The sequence below is a fragment of the Vigna umbellata genome, chromosome 4 (assembly GCF_029865625.1).
Source record: "Vigna umbellata cultivar VRB3 chromosome 4, Vumbellata_1.0, whole genome shotgun sequence".
NCBI lineage: Eukaryota > Viridiplantae > Streptophyta > Magnoliopsida > Fabales > Fabaceae > Vigna > Vigna umbellata.
The window spans coordinates 31,095,651-31,118,744 of NC_142168.1; the positions used below are offsets into that span (position 1 = coordinate 31,095,651).

The 23,094-nt window shown below is 32.8% G+C and overlaps 3 protein-coding genes across 4 annotated transcripts; all 3 read right to left on the bottom strand.

The window, feature by feature from the left end:
* Positions 1-603: 603 nt before the first annotated feature.
* On the bottom strand, positions 604-7,568 carry LOC124827827 (26S proteasome non-ATPase regulatory subunit 13 homolog A). The gene is made up of 6 exons (XM_088113699.1): positions 7,349-7,568; positions 4,373-4,819; positions 2,935-3,015; positions 2,632-2,828; positions 2,432-2,531; positions 604-1,087 (listed from the first exon to the last, which is right to left on the bottom strand). The coding sequence occupies exons 1-6, from the start codon at positions 7,496-7,498 to the stop codon at positions 902-904; spliced, it is 1,161 nt and encodes a 386-aa protein (XP_087969825.1). The 5' UTR covers positions 7,499-7,568; the 3' UTR covers positions 604-901.
* An 841-nt stretch (positions 7,569-8,409) lies between these two features.
* Positions 8,410-13,734, bottom strand: LOC124822122 (LEAF RUST 10 DISEASE-RESISTANCE LOCUS RECEPTOR-LIKE PROTEIN KINASE-like 2.4). 2 transcript variants are annotated; one of them, XM_088112543.1, is made up of 5 exons: positions 12,542-13,734; positions 12,324-12,398; positions 11,211-11,441; positions 10,114-10,152; positions 8,410-9,674 (listed from the first exon to the last, which is right to left on the bottom strand). In XM_088112543.1, the coding sequence occupies exons 1-5, from the start codon at positions 13,329-13,331 to the stop codon at positions 8,581-8,583; spliced, it is 2,229 nt and encodes a 742-aa protein (XP_087968669.1). In that variant the 5' UTR covers positions 13,332-13,734; the 3' UTR covers positions 8,410-8,580. The 2 variants fall into 2 exon arrangements, with proteins under 2 accessions (XP_087968669.1, XP_087968670.1); XM_088112544.1 differs by lacking the exons at positions 12,324-12,398; positions 12,542-13,734 and having other exon boundaries at positions 11,211-12,273.
* Positions 13,735-14,793: 1,059 nt separating this feature from the next.
* Positions 14,794-20,314, bottom strand: LOC124844353 (LEAF RUST 10 DISEASE-RESISTANCE LOCUS RECEPTOR-LIKE PROTEIN KINASE-like 2.3). The gene is made up of 3 exons (XM_088112793.1): positions 19,654-20,314; positions 16,448-16,477; positions 14,794-16,131 (listed from the first exon to the last, which is right to left on the bottom strand). Exons 1-3 carry the CDS (start codon positions 20,312-20,314, stop codon positions 15,056-15,058), a joined length of 1,767 nt encoding a protein of 588 aa, XP_087968919.1. The 3' UTR covers positions 14,794-15,055.
* Between the last annotated feature and the right edge of the window lie 2,780 nt (positions 20,315-23,094).

Sequence of the window (23,094 nt, forward strand, 5' to 3'; positions counted from 1 at the left end):
ATTCAGTCTGTTTTCTGCGCAACTCTCGTTTTCTCCATATCTTTTGTTCAAGACCCTTTCAATGGCTTCATCTTCCACTCCATCCAAATCTACACAAATTTCCACTGACTTTTAATAATCTTTTACTCAATGCTTCCGTTTTCATTTCCCCTATTTGTGTCTCTATTGTCGATTTAATTGATATTTTCTCAAGCTTCATACTTCCTATTTTACTTATCAATGTAATTATCGCATTTGAAATGATATCGTAAAACCTCTACGAATTCATTCTTTCTTTGACGATTTTTTCCGTACAAATGGCCATACCGCAGAGTAGTTCAACCAAATGTTTCCATGAGAATTTCTAGTAACATATTCATACTATGATAGTAAGAATCGACACAACTTTAATCTCCAATAAACTTTATCCTACAAGAAAAAATGTATGTTCCTAAAAGTGTCATTTAGCATCTCTATCACCAACCGTGCCAATTCATCATTTTATTGCTGTTACAAGAAAACAGCCTCGCAGAAATAACAGAAAAGATTCCGCTCATAGTAAGTACCACCCAGATCAAGGTGGATGACAAATTGGGCAAAAGAACGAAGGTGAATGCTTGGGACTGTTAAATGAAAAATACTTCTAAAAGTCAATAAAAATGGACGTATCAAAGAAAATTCCAGATACAGTTTGTCATCACACTAATGCGTAAAAACAGCCTGGGTGGAAACGAGTTACCATGTCTGTAAGTTTGTAAGCATAGAACCAACAATTTCTAAGCCAAGTACAATCACTCAGAAAGCAGCAGCCAAACCCAGGCCCCATGTCACTTGGAAGTCTCCTCATCTTGTGTCGCCTAAGGATGTGTTCTCTTTAACCTAAGAAATTGTTACAAAGGGCAGAAAATGAATAAAAGAGAATTCACGATCCGATTAGATCAGGTGTTTCTGCCTCGATGGACAACAATGCAGTGTGTACTTTCCCTGTCCAACTGTCAAGTCTATCCCGTAAGGATTTGATCTGTTGAATACCCAGAACTCTTGGTTGCACCCAGGAAACGTGCACTGTGCCCTCAACTTGATCAATTATACCCTCAATTAGATGAACCTGCAAATAAAGAAATTCACTTTCAAGCTTTACGTTTTAAAAACGTTATTTGCCGAAGCTCTATATGACAGTAATGAAGTTCTAAAAATGCAGAAACTCAAGTAAAGAAACTCCCGATTGCTTTGCTTAGAACAATTCATGGACAACTAAAAATTCTTTGAAACAAGTACATAATGCTATAAATACATTCAGAATGATGTTGTCTTCTGTACTCGTAACAAACATTCAGTTACTGAGAAGAGTAAGTATTTCTAAACCAAAGCCACAATATTCAAGAAGACCATCTGCTTAATCACTGAAAAGGTGTAGATATACGAGTAAAAACAACAAATTTGTTTGAATGGGAACAAAGATCCCACGTCTACAGCTTCAGGAGGTAATGAAAGGACAAGATGCAAGCAATACTAAAAAGTTAACACCACCCATTCCAAACAGCCAAAAAAGCATTTTCCACTTTGAACTAGGACAAACCCTTTGGACTTTAATTTGTGGAATATAATCTCTTAAACTTCTAACATCAGATAAATAACGTATTCTGTGCAAAATTCCCAAGATTTATAAAGCCTAGTAAAAGATGAAAATGCTCAACAAAATTTTAACCAAATACATTTCTTCACTTCATGTCAATTAAACTCTCCAAATCAACCAATTGTCCCATTTTAACCCACTTCTTAGTAATGGATGTAGTTAATTTTCAGGTGATGAAAATAGAGTTAATTGCCAACGATAACTACAAAGAATTATCTAACAGACAATCAAAGTCAAAACAGATTATTTGCTTCCCAGCCTACAACCAACAATATGGCAAGAAGTTACGTATTCCTTAAATGAAATCAAGCATCAAAAGCTCTTCAGAACATGTTTGAACAGGCAGGTCATACCATTCACTTTAACAATCTACCACAAGATGAGAGGTCATTTTCAGCATAGCAAAAATACATCATTAGGTGTTGCTTATGTATCACACAGTAATAACTAAAACTCAAAATAATCAACTATACATTTTATAAGTAATAATGAACACAACATAATTCTTCAACTGCGTAGGGACATGTAAACAGCTCAAGACTCAAATTTAAATATCAATTCGATTATAGTTTATATCTCCATTCCCATACTGAATATAAGCTTAAAACACTATGATCACACTATGATTAATTGTCATTATAGGTCAAGTCTTGGTAGAAAATAATATACACCAATAAAAAGGATAAGAGAACATCATAAGCTATTTCACATCTAGAGAAATGCATCAGTTTAAAAAGTGTACTACTTTAAATGGTTGCAAAGAAAATCAAACAGATTTTCTACAATGTTTTCCTAAGAACTTCCAAGACAACTTACAGATAAGCTCTTCATAAGGAGATGTTCCACATTCTCTATGGAAAGTTTTGTACGTTGAGCAATTACACTCAAGGGAATAGTTCGATCTTCTGAAGGCCGACTGCAAGCAATGGCAATCAGTTTGAATTGGAAATGAAAACAAGAAGGTTGTTAAATACACCTCAACAGGTGACAACAATAGAATGTAATTAACTATACACCTGAAAATTATCTCCATCAGACAGAGGATGTTGATCTTTTCCAACAACTTCTGTTCATTTTGAACCAGTGCTGGTTGGGCTCTTAAAGCAGCATTATGAACCCGACACAATTCTTGATATTGTACTAAATCACCAGAATTGAATGCCTGCAGAATATAGTAAAGCCATTCCACTTTTGTCCCCAGAAGGCTCTTGATCTGTTTAACATATTACAGATGTGTGAACCAACATAGTAAAAAGATAGATGAAACAAAGAATTTTAAGAAAATAGGTGCTCCAAATATTTTTGACGTAATTACTCACTATAGGATGGGCAAGTAGCTCTCCGAAGTTGTAGATGTTGTCCCCAAGAAGCGCAGAGAGAGATAAATCAAATGCTAAATCCTAAAAAATAAAAAAATAGAACATTAATTCATATAAAATCTGCACACAAATAGAAACAAACCATAAATGAGATAGAACACAATGAACTCTGCCTTAACCTCTCTTTATCCCTTATAGAGAACACAGTGCACCTATATGTATTTATAAACCTCTGATGAAGTTTCTATTTAAAAAAAAAAAAAAGATGCATGGACACAATGACATTTGCAATGTCAAGACGAAATAGCAAAATAAAAGTAAAATACGCTAAAAAATTTATAGATAATAGATAAATATTACATAAATGAAGCACGGTTAGACACATCAACTAGCTTTAATTACCACAGGGCAACACAAAATTGAACTTCAGCAGCTATGAGCTTTGTGCTCCCGTGTCATATATATATATATATATAGACACACACACATGTATACATAAGTAACTCTAGGAGCAAAATGTGATTCAAGAGAATATCACTCCATAATACCCACAGTTGGATATGCAGAAAACTACACTCATTGCCGTTCTCACCCACAGTAAATTAATAAACAGCCTTACTAGCCATGTGCTTTTGGAAATTATCACTGATTATCAAGCTCCTTATCATTGTCATCTTCCTTCTTCCCCTCCCCTACAGATTTTGTTTGAGTGAAAACACAATTTGCATAATTCAGAAAGAATTGTCATAGCTGCAACAGTCACACGAGTGCTGCCTAATTCAAAAAGTTTTGGCAGTCATCGCCATCCACTAGTTGTAGATAAGGAGATTGATGATAAACAAAAGGAAGCAAATTGCAAATGGAGAGTCAAGATGGAACATTTTCTCAAAGATTTCTATAAAAAGAACAGGAGGTGCTTTTGAAACTAGAAAGGGGTTCTAGGTGAAGAACTGGAGAAAATAGTAGTGAGCAGGAAGAATTAGAAGAAGGATTGCCAAATATTAAATTGGAAATGTTAGGAGTGGAAGCTGAAGGAGATACCTCTTTTGATGACGAGGAGAATGATTATATTGGGTTAGAAGAGGGGATGAGAATTTTTTTTGCAATGAGTCATTGTGTCTTTAGTATTGCCCTATTGTTATGTGATGACAATCAAGAGATTGAGACTTAGATGAGTGTTATGAGTTTTAGTTTTATGTTTTTCTAATATATTTGTCACTTTTACAGTTTTTTATTTTTAATTTGTGTGTGTGCGTGTAAACACATTGTCAGCCATGGGTTCTGCCATACAAAGCTCCATTTATATGGTGGGTTCTTTCGGCTTTTTATCTCCCCTTGCAATACAAATCATAAATTGAATCAAAAAAAACCAGTGTAAGTAAATAGCCATACTTTGAGACAACAAAAAAGGAAATTTGCAACAATTGTGATGACACACCAGCTTGAATGATTCTGATAGAGACTCCACTGATGTGTATGCCAAATAGAGAAGGGCGCTTTTGTAGAACTCTGCAAATTCTTGGCGGGTCTTGTGATATTGAGACGATACCCAGTAGTAGTTAGCATATACAGATGGATCAATATCTGTCATGCTGTCAAGTGTAGTCTTCCCATCTTCTAGGAGTCTCTTGCTTTCCTTCTGGTCACCTTGCTCAAGCTTGAATATTGCTATTTGCATCTTAATGTAAAGGATAGGTTCTTCTATGCGCTGCTCTCTAGTGGCTTGCAGTTTCTCAATGACTGCTTCAAGATAACCAATCGCTGCTTCTTTTTCAGAATACTGCCGAGAAACTATAACAGCAAAATGTGCAAGCTTCAGAAGGTTGATTTTAGTCTCGAAGTCTGTGATGAAATTGTGATATAATTGAATCAACGCATCACCGGCCTGAAAATTTTAGCAATAACCAATTATAAAAAACACATGAATAATGATAAGAATACACATTACAAAGTGAATTTTATTCAATAAAGGTTCGAGAAAAATTATATTAGAAGCAAAAGGGAAATCAATATCCACAAACTGTGCAACATAATAAATGAAATAAAACATAATAGTCAATAACTAAATAGAAGAATGGGTGGCAACATAATGGAATCAAACATATCATATGCAATAGTTAAGTAGAGGCATTACTGGGCAATAAAGTGGTCAGGGAAGTTCTTCTTTGGGATATTTAACAACCAATGTTGTTAAATAGTGGCCATGGAAGCACCACGCAGAAATCACTCAGGCACCAGGAACTGGCGATGGGGTGGCTGGTTTTTATGGTGGTTGTGGCAGCCACAAAACGAAAGGCAGACATTGCTTCTGAAATGGCATGGCAAAGTGACTGTCAAGAATAAAGAGATGAATGAGTTGGGTAATGACACCCAGCCCAAAAACAATCTGAAACTCCAAAACAATAAAAGAAATGGGCTGGGTCGTGCAACCCAACTCAAACCATGCCTAAAAGGGATCAAAAACCTTTTAAAAGTATAGAATACAGGTTGGACTGCATGACCCAACCCAAAAACTATCTTTTAAAAGATAAGGCCCACAACCTGACCCAAACCACCATCCAAACAATTAATGAAACAGCCCACTAGTTTGAAAAGAAAGGCGTGAAGAGTATGTTGCAAAATCGCACGGAGCTGGACAACCACCCAAGCCACTCACAGGCATCTCCAGCAACCACTGCAACTGAGATGGATTAGCACCACAATACCCTAGCACCCAGCAAGTAATTACAGCCATTTCTGGCAACCACGACACCAGAGATAGATCAGCACAGCACCAGAGTTGTACAATACGGAACCACCCCAGCAACTGTCACAGCCATCTCCAACTACCAACAAGAGACTGACTGCCATCTCCGGTGACTACCCTACAACCTCTGCTTAATTTCTATATTTTTTCTTTATTTCTTATCTTTACCAATATGAATATACTATAATTTTCTTCAACCCTATCCATGCCTCCACCATACCCTGCGAGGATATCTACCATGTTTGTAAGGCAGATTGTTCATTATCCCTCCACCAATATCAATCAGATAGCAACCTCCCTACTATGAATAAAAGCCAAGAATCCCTCCCCAAAGTTGGACAGATTAATGACAAAAAAGAATTTTTGCAAAAACCCCCCTCTTAATTAGACAGAAATCTTACAAAAAGGGAAGAGATGCTAAGAGTTCATAAGTTCCATTTGGGGAGAGCTCAAGACAGAATGAAGCAATTGGCCAATAGACATAGAGTTGACAGACAGTTTCAAGTAGGAGATTAAATTTATTAGAAACTTCATTCCTATAGGCAAGGCTCAGCAGCAACTAGGATTAATGAAAAATTGGCTCCTAAGTACTATGGTCCTTTTCCTGAGATGGATAACGTCAGGGCAGTGCTTACAAGTTACAGTTACCAAGCACTTCTCAAATTCACAATGTATACCATGTTTGTCAGTCAAAGAAATACATTGGTGATGCTACAAATTGCTCAGTTTTGTCTAGCCATATTACTGATATTTCTTAAGCAAAAGAACCTGAAGCCATTCTTGAGTAACCTTTGTCAGAAAGAGAGGAAAGGCAGTGACTAAAGTACTTGTGCAGAGGAAAAATCAGAGTCCTGAAGATACAACTTGGAAATATTACTCTGATCTTCCCAGAAAATTTCCACATTTTTGTAATCCTTGAGGAGAAGGATTTTCTTAAGGGGGGTAAATTGTTAGAGTCTGTACTTTTAGTAGTTAGTTGAGTAGTTATAGCCAAATTAGTTAGCCGATGACTGCTAACTACTAGTTAAGTAACTCTATAAATAGTTAGTGTGAACATGAACGGAAGCTCTCTTGCTTTTGATAGACAACTGTAATTCTTCTTCTGTTTTTCTCTATAACAAGAAAGTCTCGAGGTTCTTTCTATTATAGAACTTCCTGCAATTTGAGATTCTTCGAGCTCTTTAGTTCCTAGTAGCTTGGCATCTATTAGTAACCGTATATGTCCCACACGTCATATAATAATATACCAGGTCCCTAAAAATCTTCACTCATCACTCCCCTCCAAATCCAAATAACTAAAACTATAAAACCCAACTTCAAATCAGGAGTCCAAATATTTACATTCCAGAAAAAACCTAATTACAATCCATTAACAACCCCATCTACATTTCCCACCCAACATCTTCGGATCCCTGATGAAAACCAAACGCTATCCTAGTGAAAAAAGTCCCCATCTTTCCCACACATAACTCAACCCCCCCCCCCAAAACAAAACCCTAACGGCAGCACAATCACTCTCTCGAGACCACATACCCCCTAACTCCCAAATTGAGCTCACACCAACAATGGCACAAAAAATAAACAAATTAAAACCCTAAACCAACAATTGCCGAAACAAAGACAAACCTAAATACAGTCCAGCTTGAGTGAAAAGAAGAAGAGTGGAACCTGAAAAACAGCGAGTGCGACAAACTGCTCGAGTTTAAGGGTGAGCTGATGCCAAAGCTTCTTCTGATACAGATCTGCGAGCGAATTGTACCAATCGGCGAGCTCAGGTTGCGAATTCCGCAACGATTCCAAGTATTGCAGAGCAGCCATAGCGATTCACGCGAGAAAGAACCCCCAAAATACGAAATAGAGAACTTCTGCGGTGTGTCTCTTATTTCTTGTGGATTTATATTCTTCTTCTGTGTTTTTAAATTTAACATTTACCTTTTTCTTCTTTTGTTTTCCCTTTCTTATATTATTTTCCAAGAAATAAATCCATCCTCTTTTTTTATAATTTAACCAATTATATTATAATATAATTAATTGTTGTTGCAATTTATACATAATGAATTGTGACATTTTGACAGCATAATTTACTTTTATACATGCATATATCAATTATTTGAATTTATAAAATAGATTCTTATCAACCTTTATTTTTATTTAAAATTAACTAAATTGAACCAATAAACTCATTCTTGAATAATCAATTCAAACAAATAAATAACAAAACCGATGAACATTGTAATCAAAGTGAAGAAGGAACCTCTCTTCGAACTAGAAACTTACACATGCTTTGAAACTTTGCAAGTTATGATAAACAAGTGTGTAAATATATAGGGTATAAAATTAGTTTAGTAATAAAAAAAATAGAGAGATTAAGAATTTAACTTTTCTACTAATATTAATATTTAAAAAATATAATATTAATTTAGTACAAAATATTAAAAAATTTCTTAATTTTAAAGCAAATTAAAATATTACATAAAAAACCATAATATATATATATATTAATGTATTAGTACAAGTAGGTTAAATAATCTCAATTAAACTAATATCAATTTATTATTAAATTTTAAACGAATCTAAAGTGTATTTTAAGTTAAAAGATAAATTTTAAGTTTAACTCAATTACATCTATTTTTAATAAATTATATATTTGTTAACAGATAAAATTTTATTAAAAAAGTAAATATAAAAGAATCACAAAACATAAAAATTATACAATATTATGAAAAAACTAAACCATTAAAACATTTATAACGTACTTTATAAATAAAAGTCCAAGTAATTTATTATTACAATGGTTTACTCAAAAAGTTTGAACAGTAAATGTTCACAAAATTGCAAACAAGGCACCATCGTCCTTTAAAACTCCAAAATAACCCCAAAAAATGCATAAGTTAGTTTCATCAAGAGCAAGATTCTGACACTGATCTGTTAGGAGATGAAAGCAAAGGTTTTGGTGGCATTTCCAAGGAATTCATGCTGTTTTCCAACATGTCAATTACTCTACTCATCGTTGGTCTGTCATTTGGAAAGGTTTGAATACACCATAGACCCACAATGGTCAATCTCTTTGCTACTTCATTCTCTTCAGGGGTCATCACTTCATCGAATCTGAAATCATTGAACAACTGAAGTCTCTTATGTATCCAATTCGGAAAATATATCTCACTAGTGTGGCTAGCTTCACCATTAATGTTTTTCCTTCCTCCTACCATTTCTAGCAACATCATTCCATAACTATAAACATCAGACTTGTGTGAAACTCCTGCGAAATGTCTGTTCAACACTTCTGGAGCTACATACCCCATAGTTCCTCTGACATCAGACATAGAAATGATGCTTTCATTTCTAGGACAAAGTTTTGCCAACCCAAAATCAGATATCTTAGGACAAAACTTCTCATCCAAAAGGATGTTATGAGGCTTTATGTCAAAATGTAAAATTCGAGTTTTGCATCCTCTGTGCAAGTATTCTAACCCCTGAGCTATACCCATTGAGATTTGATATATAATATCCCAACTCAAGAGTGCAATGTTTTCAGGTTCTCTATAAATGAATTTGTCAAGGGAACCGTTTGACATAAACTCATAAACGAGAGCCCTCTTGCGGCCTTCCAGACAGAATCCAAGAAGAGTGACAATATTAACGTGAGAAGTTCTACTGATGCTTGCAACCTCGTTGATGAATTCTTCACCATTCTTTTTTGTTTCGTTTAACATCTTTATAGCTACGTGACTACCATTGGATAGCTTTCCTTGGTACACTGCACCAAAACCTCCTTGTCCTAGTTTAACTTTGAAGTTGCTTGTCATTTTCTTGACCTCTGATAAGCTATACCTTTGTATAGTTAGAGCAGCATGATTTTTAAGGAATGCTTCAATATTTTGGTTACTTTTTGTAGTCAACCCAAAATGTTCTTGCCACAACGATGACTTGTATCTCAAACACAGAATGGCCAAACATATCAGCAATACAACAATCGCTGCACTTGTAGCACCTGTTGGCAAATTGATGCAGTAGGAGCATCAATGAACATTTGATTTATATACAGTATTTCTGATAGGACAGTACAAGAAAACCATACCTTGGAAAATTTGTCAGAAAGAAAAAAAAAGGAGTAACTAAGAAAATTATTTTGTCAGATATGTGTTTTTTATGTATGGAAATTACTTTATTAAGCAGGTATTATATTAGACAGTTATATGTGCTTTAGTGATATATGTACTAGGCCTCTGTTTTGTGGGTGTGTAAATTATAGTGTCCTAATTATAGTGTCCTAATTAGATGTGACAAACTGTAAGTATCCATTTCAAATTCATAAGAAAAAAGCAATAAGCATCATCTAATATGAAGGGCAATAGATAAGAGATATTAAACATGTTTTGGATATTAAAGAACCAGTAAAAGCAGAAGTAAAAAGATGTGACATTTATTACCTATAATAATGAGTTTCCTCTTTTTGTTCCTTTTATTTCCTGCAACAGAATAGTGAGAGCAAAGAGGAGGACATTAGAACATTGTTAACAATCGTCTTAAAATGTTATTCAGATAGAAAAACAGAATGTGCATGATCATATTTCAGTCTCCTTGTGTTTTACTACATAAGAAAATCATCTTGGCCAATAAGAAGTTAAAAGAGAACGAAAAAAAAGTGTAATTTGTCCTACATTTTTATATTGTTAAAGTTGAAATGTGTTAAGACATGTATCATAGGATTCCCTAACAAGAAAATAGGAAGTGGTGATATAAGAGACGATTTGTGTTCTTTTGTAGAGATTAAGAGGTGATGGTGGAATTGGGAGATTCATGTTAATGTGTCATCCCACTTCAATGAAAAGATTTGAGAGTGAAACAAGTGTTTTTACATGAATATCCTTCCTATCACAGTTGGAATGGCATACATGGAGGCTAGCGGGGAATCGGATCTGTCACAATTGGCACTGATTCCATGTGCTTGAAGAAAGAAATAAAACTTGTTTTGTGATAGTTGGAACTGATTCCAAGGGTGAGGAAATCAGTTTCATTGTGCTTGAAATTTGTTCTGTGATGGTTGGAACTGTTTCCAGGTGTGAGAATTGATCTCTTTTATATCTTTACTTATTTCAATTAATACTATTTTTAAATTTTATTAATCAAAAAAATTAAATAATTCTAACTCACAAATATCATTTTATATTAGTTTTAACATAAAGGGCAATTTAATAATTTTACTTTTCTAATTTATTAAAAAAGTGTGTCACATAAGTCAAATTTCTCTCAAAACTTTACTTTCAAATTCACTTCATCACCTCCAAATCCCTTAAAAGAAACAAAATTTACCTTCAAACTCGTCCAAATCCATCATTTCATCTCCCTCAAATCATTTCTTATTAAAGAACACAATCTTAAATTCAAAGTCCGAATGGTTCATATAATGAATTTCATTAAAAAAATTCATTCTATAAAAAAATTCTTTGCTTCTCAATGAAAATGCAATGAGATGAGTAAGACTTTAATGAACCTAAATTAAATCACATGAAGGATGAATACGTACTAGTAGCATAATGAGATTGATCTTGAGTGTTTGATGTAGGAGTAGGAGCTGATGCTGGTGTTGGTGCTGCTGGTGTTGGTGCTGGTGTTGGTGCTGGTGTTGGTGCTGCTGTTGGTGTTGGTGTTGGCATTGGCTTTGGCGTTGGAGTTGGTGCTAGTGTTGGTGTTGGTGTTGGCAATGGCATTGGCGTTGGAGTTGGAGCTAATGTTGGCGTTGGTGTTGGCGATAGTGCTATGTCATTACCACAAATCCCACCATTTAGAATGCATAAAATGAATAACAAACAAATTATTGAACTATTGTTACACATATAATACACAACTTAATCCCAACTAAAGAAACGGACTGAAAAACTAAAAATATTAACCCATTCAATAAATTAGTGGTTGAATAACCCTTCTTATGACTAATTAACATTATAAATTATATTATATTTTCCTATACATTACATAATATATAGTAGTACTTTATGTTTAATCATGCAAATGCAGAAGTATTTAATATTTACACAAAACAATCCTAACAATGTTATTGGAGGATTTAGAATTATTTTACTATTTAATTAGTCTTTGAAATTTTTTTAGACCACCAAAAAGCCATTGACTTCTTTCTAATCTAGGTCAACACCAAATTGATCCCAATGTTTTCTCACTCATGACCAAGTTATCTACCAAAATTTCAACAACTAAAGTATAAATACCTTGTCATTGACGGTGGAATCCACGTTACACCGTTGCATCTATTCCCAATACTAACTTTCTTATCTAATTAGAAGAGTATGGAGTAAAGACTGTTTAATTGTCTCAATTGGATGAATTAAGTGTTAGTATTATGAAGTTTAATTTAGTCTCATATTGTAGGCTGAATTACGTTAAATTCCTATGTTGATTTTTGTGCTTTAGTTACGGAAAAATTGGTGGATAACTTTGTCATGACAGAGGAAACACCGAGTCAATCTGGTGTTGACCCAGATTGAAAGTGATGCAGGGACACGACTTGTGATAATTATGTAAACACAGAAAAATTAAAATAAATTTCTCAAACTAATTTAGTTTATGTATAATCAAACCCACACGAAAATGAAGCAAGAAAAGGTTAGAGAAAAGAGAGTACAGAGCAGAGAGAACTCAAGTAAACTAGTGCTTTGTGTTCCACGTGTTTGGTCTGACAGAACCCTTTTCGAATAATCTGAAAACCATGCACGTACAATAGAGTAAGATACAAGAGATATATAGAAAAAACACGAAACGAAAGAACAATCAAGAATTATATGGGTCGCAAGGTGTTTTCACGAACTAGACAAAATATATAACAGGGGAAAGAAAACATACTGCTGTGATTAGCACTGTAACCGTAGCATTCCAGATCTTCTGATCCATCTGAACAATGACACGCAAACTGATTCTTAGAAATCTCCATAGATCCGCAAAATCCTTTACTTTCTTCGCAAGTCCTGCACTTTTTACCATCAGCAGCGCTATAGTAAACGTCAAACCCACGTGAAGCAGCTTCTTTCAGAGAGTCTATTCCACCATCAGACACCAGCGAAAATTCTCTGAAAATCGGCACATGGATACGAAGCTCGCATTGCTCAAGCTCAGGAAACTCGGCCGACAACTCATCTGTCATCTCAGCATAGAAACCAAACTGAGTTCTGTCATTCTTGCACGTGAAGTTTCTCTCCCCAAAGGAAAACCCAGAGGGACAGCCATAGAATACGGTTATGTTGTGCACGGTTTCGGGGTATTTAAAGACTGTGGAGCTCAAAGAGGTGTTAGTTAAGTCCGAGGAACAATCATCATAGACGATGTCTGTTCGAACCAACCTCATGGTTTCATACAATGCATCAATCTTTAGCACTGTGAAATTCTGCGAGCCAAGTTGAAAATTAGTTTGTTGGTTAGGTTCTTCACAGTTGAGTTTCAACTGCTCGGTGCTGGCACAGTAACTGGGTCGGTTCTGACCCCAGAAAGGGTAGTAAATGTTGGACACTTTTCCGCAGGTGTATGGTCTGCTACACAGTGAGAATTTGGTTCCTTCTTCTTGGCAGTGGGATTGTGGAGAGGAAGTTAAGAAGAAGAAGATAGAGATGGTGAGGAGTGAAAGGACATGATGATCCATTGATAAGGAGTTTATGTTTGTTATGTCATCACTTGCCTTCAGAAGTTGAACATATACTATATTTCCATGCGCAAATTAAGGAAATTTGGCACCCGAATTTCCTTCAAAAGCGAGTTGAACATGGAAAATGTGGGGGTTTGATTATGTTGGATGATTATGTCAAGCTAACTGTACCTTCTTTTTGCACTTCTCTGAGAAAGAATAATTTGATATTGAAATGTTTGGTTTTTCCACGAAAAACAGGATTGCTTGAAATAGAAATAGCAGCTTGATTGTCAATAAATATTTTAGTGCATTTTTCTTGCTTCATATTTAAATCGATTAGAATCTTTCTTAACCACAAGGCTTGATTTACAGCAACGTTGGCTGCAACAAATTCAGCATTGTGCTACAGTGTTTTGTTTTTTACAGCACCATGAGAACACACATGATCCAAACAAGAAACAGTAGCCTGAAGTGCTTTTCAGGTCATCCAGCAAGCCTCCCCAGTCATTATCAAAATATCCTTAGAGTGTATCATCCTTACTTGCAAAAAATTTGATTCCAAAATTTAATGTTCCTTTCATATACCTCAAAACTCTTTTTGCAGCAATAAGATGTGTCTCAGTTGCACAATTTATAAATCTAGATAATAGACTTACAGAATGTAAGATATCAGGTCTAGTAGTTGTTAAGTACATTAAGCAACCAACTAGACTTCTATAAAAAGTTTCATCAACTGGTTCGACTTCATCCTTTTTGCTCAACTTTTCCTTCTGACACATTGGAGTATCTACGTCTTGCATTCATCCAATTTTAAACTTTTTTAGAATTTCTTTAATATACTTCTTTTGACAGATGAATACTTCTCCATTTTTCTGATTTATTTCCATTCCTAGAAAATAAGCCATTTCCCCCAAATCTCTGTCATCTCAAAAATTTACTTCATATCTTCTTTGAATTTTCTCACGAGTTCTTCATTGCTTCTTGTAACCAGCAAATCATCCACATATAATGAGATAAAAATGAAATGTATTTCATCACCTTTAATGTAGAGAGTAGCTTCATTAAAACTTCTCTTGAATCCCAATTTCATCAAGTACTCATCAATTCTGTTGTACCATGCTCTAGGGACCTGTTTTAGGCCATATAAAGCCTTTTTAAGCAAATACACATCATCTTCTTGCCCTTTCACAGTGAAACCTTCGGGTTGTTCAACATAAATTTCCTCTTCCAATAAACCATTTAAGAATGCTGACTTAACATTAAGTTGGTAAACTTTCCAACCCTTTTTAAGCGAGTTGAACATGGAAAATGTGGTGGTTTGATTAGATGACAAATTGTTAATGAAATTATGATTTAAAAAATGAAATATATGAAAAATTTTAATTTATCAAACATTTTTGGATATCTTATTACCAAAAATATAAATAACTTGAGGGGAAGGAGAAAAAGTTTAAGAGAAAGAGTTTAAAGAGGGAGCCACATTTGCCACTTTTCTATAAGTGCAAGGTGTAACTGATATGATCACAGTAAACTACTTTGATCTTACTACTATGACAACTTTATCTGACCATGACTCTTAGCTATATGCATAACACAGTTTGTTCTGACACAAGCATTTGCATTGAATATGTTGATACAAGTATGAAACCAGCTCGGTTTCAAAAGCATAGAATAACTGTGTTGAACTATTCATTTTACAGAAGTATAGAATATCAACCCAAAATGTAAAGAAAATTACTTCAACTGATGGGAGAAGAATGATCAGGTTTTGGAGGCATTTGCAAGGAATTCATGTTGGCTTCCAGCATATCTATTACTCTACTCATTGTAGGTCTATCATGTGGAATCGTTTGAACACACCATAATCCCACTATGGTCATTCTCCTCGCTATTTCCTGTTCTTCTGTGGTTATCACCCAATCAGCTCTCAATTCTCTACCCTGCTTTAGCCTGTTGTATGCCCAGTGTGGGAAGTATATCTCACTTCGGTGATTGGCATCTGCATTAATGTTTCTTCTCCCTCCCACCATTTCTAGCAGCATCATTCCATAACTGTAAACATCAGATTTGTGTGAAACTCCACCAAGATGTCTGTTCCACACTTCTGGAGCTTTATACCCTATTGTTCCTCTTTGATCTGACATGAAAATAGTGCTCTCTTTCATGGGACAAAGCTTTGCCAGTCCAAAATCTGATATCTTGGGACAAAAACTTTCATCCAGAAGTATGTTGTGTGGTTTTATGTCAAAATGTAAAATGCGAGTGTTGCATCCCTTGTGCAAGTATTCTAGTCCTTGAGCTATCCCTTTGGCAATTTGCCACAAATTATCCCAACTCAACGATGGAATGGCTTTGACTCCCTTATTGTAAATAAACTTGTCAAGAGAACCATTAGACATATATTCATAAATGAGAGCTTTATTGCTGCCTTCCAAACAGAATCCAAGAAGCTGAACAACATTAACATGAGAAGTTCTACTGATACTGGCAACTTCGTTGATAAAGTCTTCACCATTTCCTTTGGATGCACTCAGTTTCTTTATGGCCACAGGACAACCATTGAGTATCTCTCCCTTGTATACTGCACCAAAACTACCTTGACCTAGTTTTACTTTGAAGGAGTTGGTCATTTTCTTCACTTCTGAAAATTTGTATCTTTTTAGAGTTTGAGCTCCATGATTTTTAAGGAATGCTTCAATATCTCTATTAGCTTTTGAAGTCAACCCAAAATGTCCTTGCAAGATTGGTGACTTGTATCTTAGACAGAAAATTGCTATACATATCATCACAGTTGCAATTGCTACACCTGTAACACCTGTTAGCAGAATACAGTATAGTAGGAACAACACTGAACATTTGCTATGCTAGGATTGTTGTCAATTGATTGTAAACTACAAAATTCTGATTGAGAACTTAGCAAAATTTTTTGTTTCCCAATAAATTTAAACTAATAATGTGTCTGTTATTAGCATTTTATAATTAGTAATTAGGAAATCAAAATGAGTGTTAGAGTGTAACTCCGAGTACTGCAGAATGAGCAGCAATGAATCCTTCAACACGATCAGATCCTAAAGATACATTTCGTCATGAGTATTAAAAGAACCAGTAGAAATATAAGAAGAATTTATTACCTATAATAATGAATTTCATCTTTTTGTTCCCTTTTTTGCCTGCAACTGCGACAGTACCTAGTGAGAACAAAGAGTAATTACGTTAGACTCAAATCATGTTATTCAGTTTAAATATACTTCCAAATCTCACATTCACAACACATTAACACCATTTCATAGAACAAATATGATAATATCAAGGGTTATGAAGTTTTCTGGAAATGCTACTAAATATGATAACACCATTTCACAACACATTAACACCATTTTTAACCAGCTGCATGAATCTATATCACAAACAGTACGAATCCAGACTTAGAATATCATGAATAGCTGGAATGAAATTCAGGGAACGTGTTAATTTGCCTAATGACATACTTGTAGGGACCATTAGAGACTCGAAAGCAGAAAGACTTGGAAAAATATGCAGTCAACAACCCTATCTTCTCTCAAAGTCATGTAAACGTAGTCACCCAAAGAGATTTTTGTTGAGTAAATGTGTAGAAATATAAAATTGTTAATAATTATTTTTATTATGGTCATTGTATTAGTTTTGCTACAGTGAGAAGTTGTTGATTTATATTTCAAGCATTTTTAAAATAAATATTTATCCCCGTTATGTTTTTAGTAAACATTATTATACTCTATGTTTTTAAAATACATATTCATTACACTCTTCTTTGTAATACGTTTTTTCTGTAAAATAACAATTATTTCCGTTATTTTATTTTCGTTGTGCGACATTACTTAAAAAGTGAGGAAACAGTTATTTACTTAATCTTTTTATAAGGAAATTTCATTGTAGTTTTCTTTTCAAAGTTTAGCTTCTGAAAGTGTTAAAAGTATATTTTAGGTAAGTCCTCTTATATTTATTTTTAGTATCACTTAAAAAGATTTTTTACTAATAAAATATCTTATGTGTATATAAATTTATATTATTTTTTATTTTATTTAATATAGGACTTTGTTTGTATCTGATAGGTGAAATTAATTAGATATTTATAAGTATTATGATGGAAGGTGACAGAGATGAAAGTGGGATGAGGGATGAAACTTGGATGAGAAGGTATGAATTTGAATAACTATCCTCATCTAATATACATAAACAATGACGAGTATTAGAACATAAATGGGTAGAGACAAATATAATAAGGGATGTGGTATTGTGTGTTAGTGCAATATTTAACTTAATCAATCTTAGTTCTTTGGTTATCATTCTTCATCCAGAAGGGACATCTTCTCTTCTTATTCTTAGCCTTGTCACATTATATTTCATGTAACTTCACAAAACTAATGATGACTAATTATGAATTGCTGCAGTGAAACACGTAGAAACACCGACAAATATATGCAGTGTTCCTACAGTGAAAGCAGAGATTTAATTGAAAATTATTGTCTCCATATAACAGTTCGTCATTAATGTGTCATATAAACAAAACAAAAATGTGGTGGACGTGCTCTGTAGCAAGTGCAACTACGGTCAAAACAATCAGCTGCCGTTGGTCCCATATAAACCCTTGACCCACCTACCTTATTAAATTGGACGTGTCGAGCATTTTAAGGTTGCAGAAAGGTTATAAATTAGGGAGGAAAATAAGAGAAAAATTATAAACTAAAATTACTTGATATAAAAGGTAAAAAATAAGCTTTTGAAGAAGTTATAAGTCTATTAATTTCGATGAAAATTTTCTTCAATAACTTTTAAAAGAAAAAAGTATGAAGAAAAAGTTAATATTTTTATAAGTTAAACATAAAAACTTAAAAAAACTATTCAATAAAGTTTTCCGTATAGTTTTAACTTACCAAACTAATAATTGAACTATTTTATTTTAAATTTGTAGAAATACTTAGATGATATGTTTATCTAAATATATGTGATAACTAAACTATAAACTTACGTTAAAAATAATTTTAATTTTAAACAAAATCCATTTTATTTTATTAGGCGATATTATAACCTAATTATTCAAGCATTATGTGTAACGAGGTTAATTTAAGAGATGAAAATGTATTGATTGATTCTAAGGGAAAAAAGTGTTTAATTTATGTAAAAACTAATTTTAAGTTGTGAAAAAATTATTTTAGGATTACTTCTCCATCATACGTTTGTATTTGGCAAGACATATTTTACAATAATATATATATATATATATATATATATATATATAAAATTAAAAATGAAAGTCCATAATTTTTTATTGAATTTTAGTGTTTTTCTTTAATTATGTTTTCAAATACAGTAATTGAGTTTGCCAAACCTAAGAATTAAGTCGCGTTCCTGCTACTGTTTCTCTTTTTTTTTTATTGTTTTTTGGGATGAGACAAGTGTTCTGTTGTATGTGTCCCAATGACACAACAATTGGATGTTTCTATTACCATACACTTTTTTTTCCTAACATCCCATCTTCCTTTCATTTTTTTAATAATGATAAAATGATATATTTTTATATTTATTTGATATAAAATATAAAAATAAAATAATCATAAAAGTAAATTTTTGTATTTTTTAATAAAAAAATAATCTTAAATGAATGTAAAAAATTTATGTATGTTAAAGTATTTTTTTCTCTTCATTTTTCTTTCATCTCTCTTCAATATCACACTTTCATTTTCCTCCTATGTTACTCTTTTTTTCTTCATATATCTCTTCTTATGAAGAATTGTTTAAACACTACCAAGAGTCTAGTCTTATGTTTTATAGGAGCTGCAGGAAAAAACCAGAGAAAACTATAGGTTTCAGACACTACATGGTAGGAATAAATAATTGAAAAATATTTTTTTAACAATTTTTTTTTAATAATTTTTTTATAATAATTTACGTGTAGCTTGTGATTGATATATATTTATTGTGAAAAAGTTGTTAAAAAAAAGTTTTTAACATAATCCTAAATAATTTAAACCATAATAAGTTACTAAAAGTTTAACTAGGTTTCCTGCATGTTTTACTTTTTTGCCTGTGGTTCATCTTCATTTCTTGCATCAAAATCTATAGCTTAAACCTACGGTAAAAGAGCTAGCAAGCATGGCTAGAAAATGAGCAGAACATTCAAAAGTTGAGAGTTGATGAAAGAGAGAGAGAGAGAATAGAAGAGACATACTGCTTGTGGTGGTTTTGACAGGACTAGGAGAACAGTGTAGGCCATGAGAACCATTTTGGCAATAGTAGCAAGAATTCACTACATGTTTTTCAATATCATCTCTCCAGCAACGCCCTTCACTTCCCAAACATCTTTCGCAAACTCGAGAAACATTATAGTTCACCACAAACCCTTCATTGAGAACTTTCTCCAAAGCAACAGAAAAATTCATCTGAGCATCACTCCACGTGTGTAAACGTCGCTTGCAACTTACAAGTTGTGGATAATCAACGAAAAGCCTATCATATTCCAGTACATAATAAGCGATATCATCTCCACATTTAAAGTGTCCATAAGAGAAAGTTCTGATGCGGGGACAATAGTAGAATATGATAATCTTTTGCACTGAAGGAGAATGCTGGAACAAACCAGTGTGACTCTCATTTCCATTCTCAGATTGCGGAGAGCAGAGATTCGCAACAGTGTCTGCTGGCACCAGTTTCATGGTGTGAGCAGTGTTGTTGATCTCCTTCACTGTGAAGTTTTCGGAGGCAATTCGAATTGAAGAAGTATTATGATCATGATTGCAGGTGAGCTTGAAAGGGTCGCCACTGCCACATTCAGAAGATCGATTGTGTCCCCAGAAAGGGTAGAAGATGTTGGATAAATTTCCACAGTTGTAAGACTGCTTCTTGCAAACTGAATAATCAAAAGTGGTATTTGATTCACAGTACGAGTGTGGCAAAGTGATTAACGATAACCAACACATCATGTAAATATGTATACGCATATGATCATGATCTTCTTCCATTCTAGGTACTCTTATATATGTTTGTTTGCCAAACTGTTGAACTTTCTTTGACAGTGAATCCAACAAATTCTCCCTTAGTTTTGGCTTTTGCTGGAAATAAGAAATGGATGTTGAAACATGAAAACAAATACACATTTTATATTGTCCTTTTAGAAGCAAGAACAATCCTCGAAAAATGATGACCACTCACTGGATGTTAGGGTCAAAGTAAGTTAAGTGAAAATAATTATGACAAAAATTGAATTTAGTTACTATTTTTATGTTATCCATTTTGTTTATATATATTAAAATCGTATACCTATCATTTATATTAATTTTATTAATATGATTTAAATTATAAAAACACATTTTATTTTAATTTTATTTGATTTTAAATTTTGTATTTATTTAAATGGATCAAAATAGTCCTAGTTTGACATAGATAGATGGAACATATACTAAAGATTTTAATTTATTTAAAAGAATCAGATAGATTTTAAGTGGACCATTAGGACGAAAGTGAAGGCCCATTTATCAGTTCTTATTAGAATTTTTACTTGTATCAATAAAATGGTGGGACTCAAAGGCGTGTTTGTCAAGTCTAAATAGCTTTTTGGCAACATTTTTTAGACTTTTTTGCACTTCTCTAGAAAGTTTGTTTTGGAAAATCCATTTGTCACTCTTGAAAGTTTATTTTAAAAAATTTGTTTGCAAAATCCTGTTATGTAAATTCCAATTAACTTGTTTATGAAAGATTATAAAAATAGGTCATTTTGAAGTTACTTTTAGAAAGGACAAAATAATTATTTAAAAACTATGTCGCTGCAGTTAAAAATTATAGGACTGCAGGAAAATAAAAGCCTTTTATTGAAACCAACCTCATGATTTTAGACAACCTGTAAATTCATAGCCCGGCCAAATTTTGAGTGTAATTGAAGTGAATAATCTTGGTTTAGCTTCTTCACAGTTCAACTTCTGGTTCCAAATTATGATGTATCTATAATGAATAAAAAATTAATATATATTTGTACTGAATATATATATAATAATTATTATAACCTCGAGTCTTTTTAATATTAATTAGTATTGTTAGAGTCATTCACCGCTTTTAAGTTTATTTTAAGTTAAATTATGTCATTCATTTATATTTTTTAGAAAAATTTTAAATTGAATTTTTCTTTTATTTATTTTAATTTCTATTTTGAAAATTTTGATGCATAGGTACTTTAATTAATAATGTATTAACTTAAAGAAGTGTCACATGATGTGTTAGTTTATAGTTTTTTGTGTTTATTTTTATTTTCTTTTTAAATATAAATTTGTCCTGTGTTAAGTTAATTTGTGTCACATGATAGTGTGATGTGTCAGCAACAATGTCACATGTCATTATCATACCAGGTATTATTAATTTAGTTTCAATTTGATCCATGTATTTTTATTTTTTTTCCCAATTTAGTCTTTTTTTTTTAAAATTAAATAATTTTGTTCTTCCTCAAATTGAAATCAAATTTCATTTTTATATAAATGTTACACAAATATTTTTATTAAAATTGATATTTTTATAAATAGTTTTAACCAGATTAAATTTATATAAATTTATATTTTACATTGAATTTTATTTAAAATTATTTTAAAGTTATTAATAAAAATTAATGTTAATAGAAAAAAAATCAAAATTAATTTCAATATGTAACATCTCATTTAATTGTGTAAAACTATCAAACAAAACATTATAGATATGATATTAAATTCCACATACAAGTATGTACTGCATACTTATGGTCATACAACTAAACTGACATAATTATAGTTTGTAAAAAGGAAAGAAATTCCACAAAACAAGATCATCCTAAAATTATACTTTTGTGTCACCCTCATCATATACTAGATCAATTGTAATATCATCATCTACTCACATCATTCTAGTATCGCAAACAATGAGAACACGCAGACAAAACAAAACACAATAAAAAGGGTAAACAAATGTGGGTAAACAAATGTGGGTAAACTAATGTGAAATAAGAAAAATCATAAAACAAGTATAGAGATATTATCACATAAATTATGCATAACAACAAACATATCACATACAAAAGACTCATATTAGACTCAATGATATGGATACGTGTATTGATATCAGACTCTAGCGATGCACTTATGGTAGTCTTTACTGCTTTGTAAGTTATTACCAATGAGTTTCACCTTACCATGCACAAGGTTAGTCCATTAACATTTGGTCAAGATAAACTCCCTAGGTTAGGACCACATGATCCTCTTACCATATACCCTACCTTTATAATTGAGATTTGATAGTTATTAGAATGACAAGACAACACTCCTAATACGAAATCCATATATCTATACACACTATTTTAACCACCACTAATTCTCCTTTCACTAGCACTAACCATTCTCATATTACATTATAAACCAACCATCATTTTAACATTCATAAAATCACACACCATGAACATACCATATTATACATATGAAGATAGAGTTAAACTATGATACTTTCACTCAGCAAGAATATCATCTACTCATTCAACGATTAGTGACTAAGATCACACTTGTCTAACTACCAAATTGCTTGCCTAACAAGAATATCATTGGAACATTAAAAATAAATAATTTTCAATCGTTTAATCCATAATATTACATCCAAACTTTTTTACTTCTCGTTTTTACAATTTGTGAATATTTTTATCTCTCAATATATAATTTTCCCGACCAAAAGGTGCTGGAAGAAACTGCGAAGATATAAAAGGAAAGAAATTAGATTGCAACTTGGGAATTTTAAC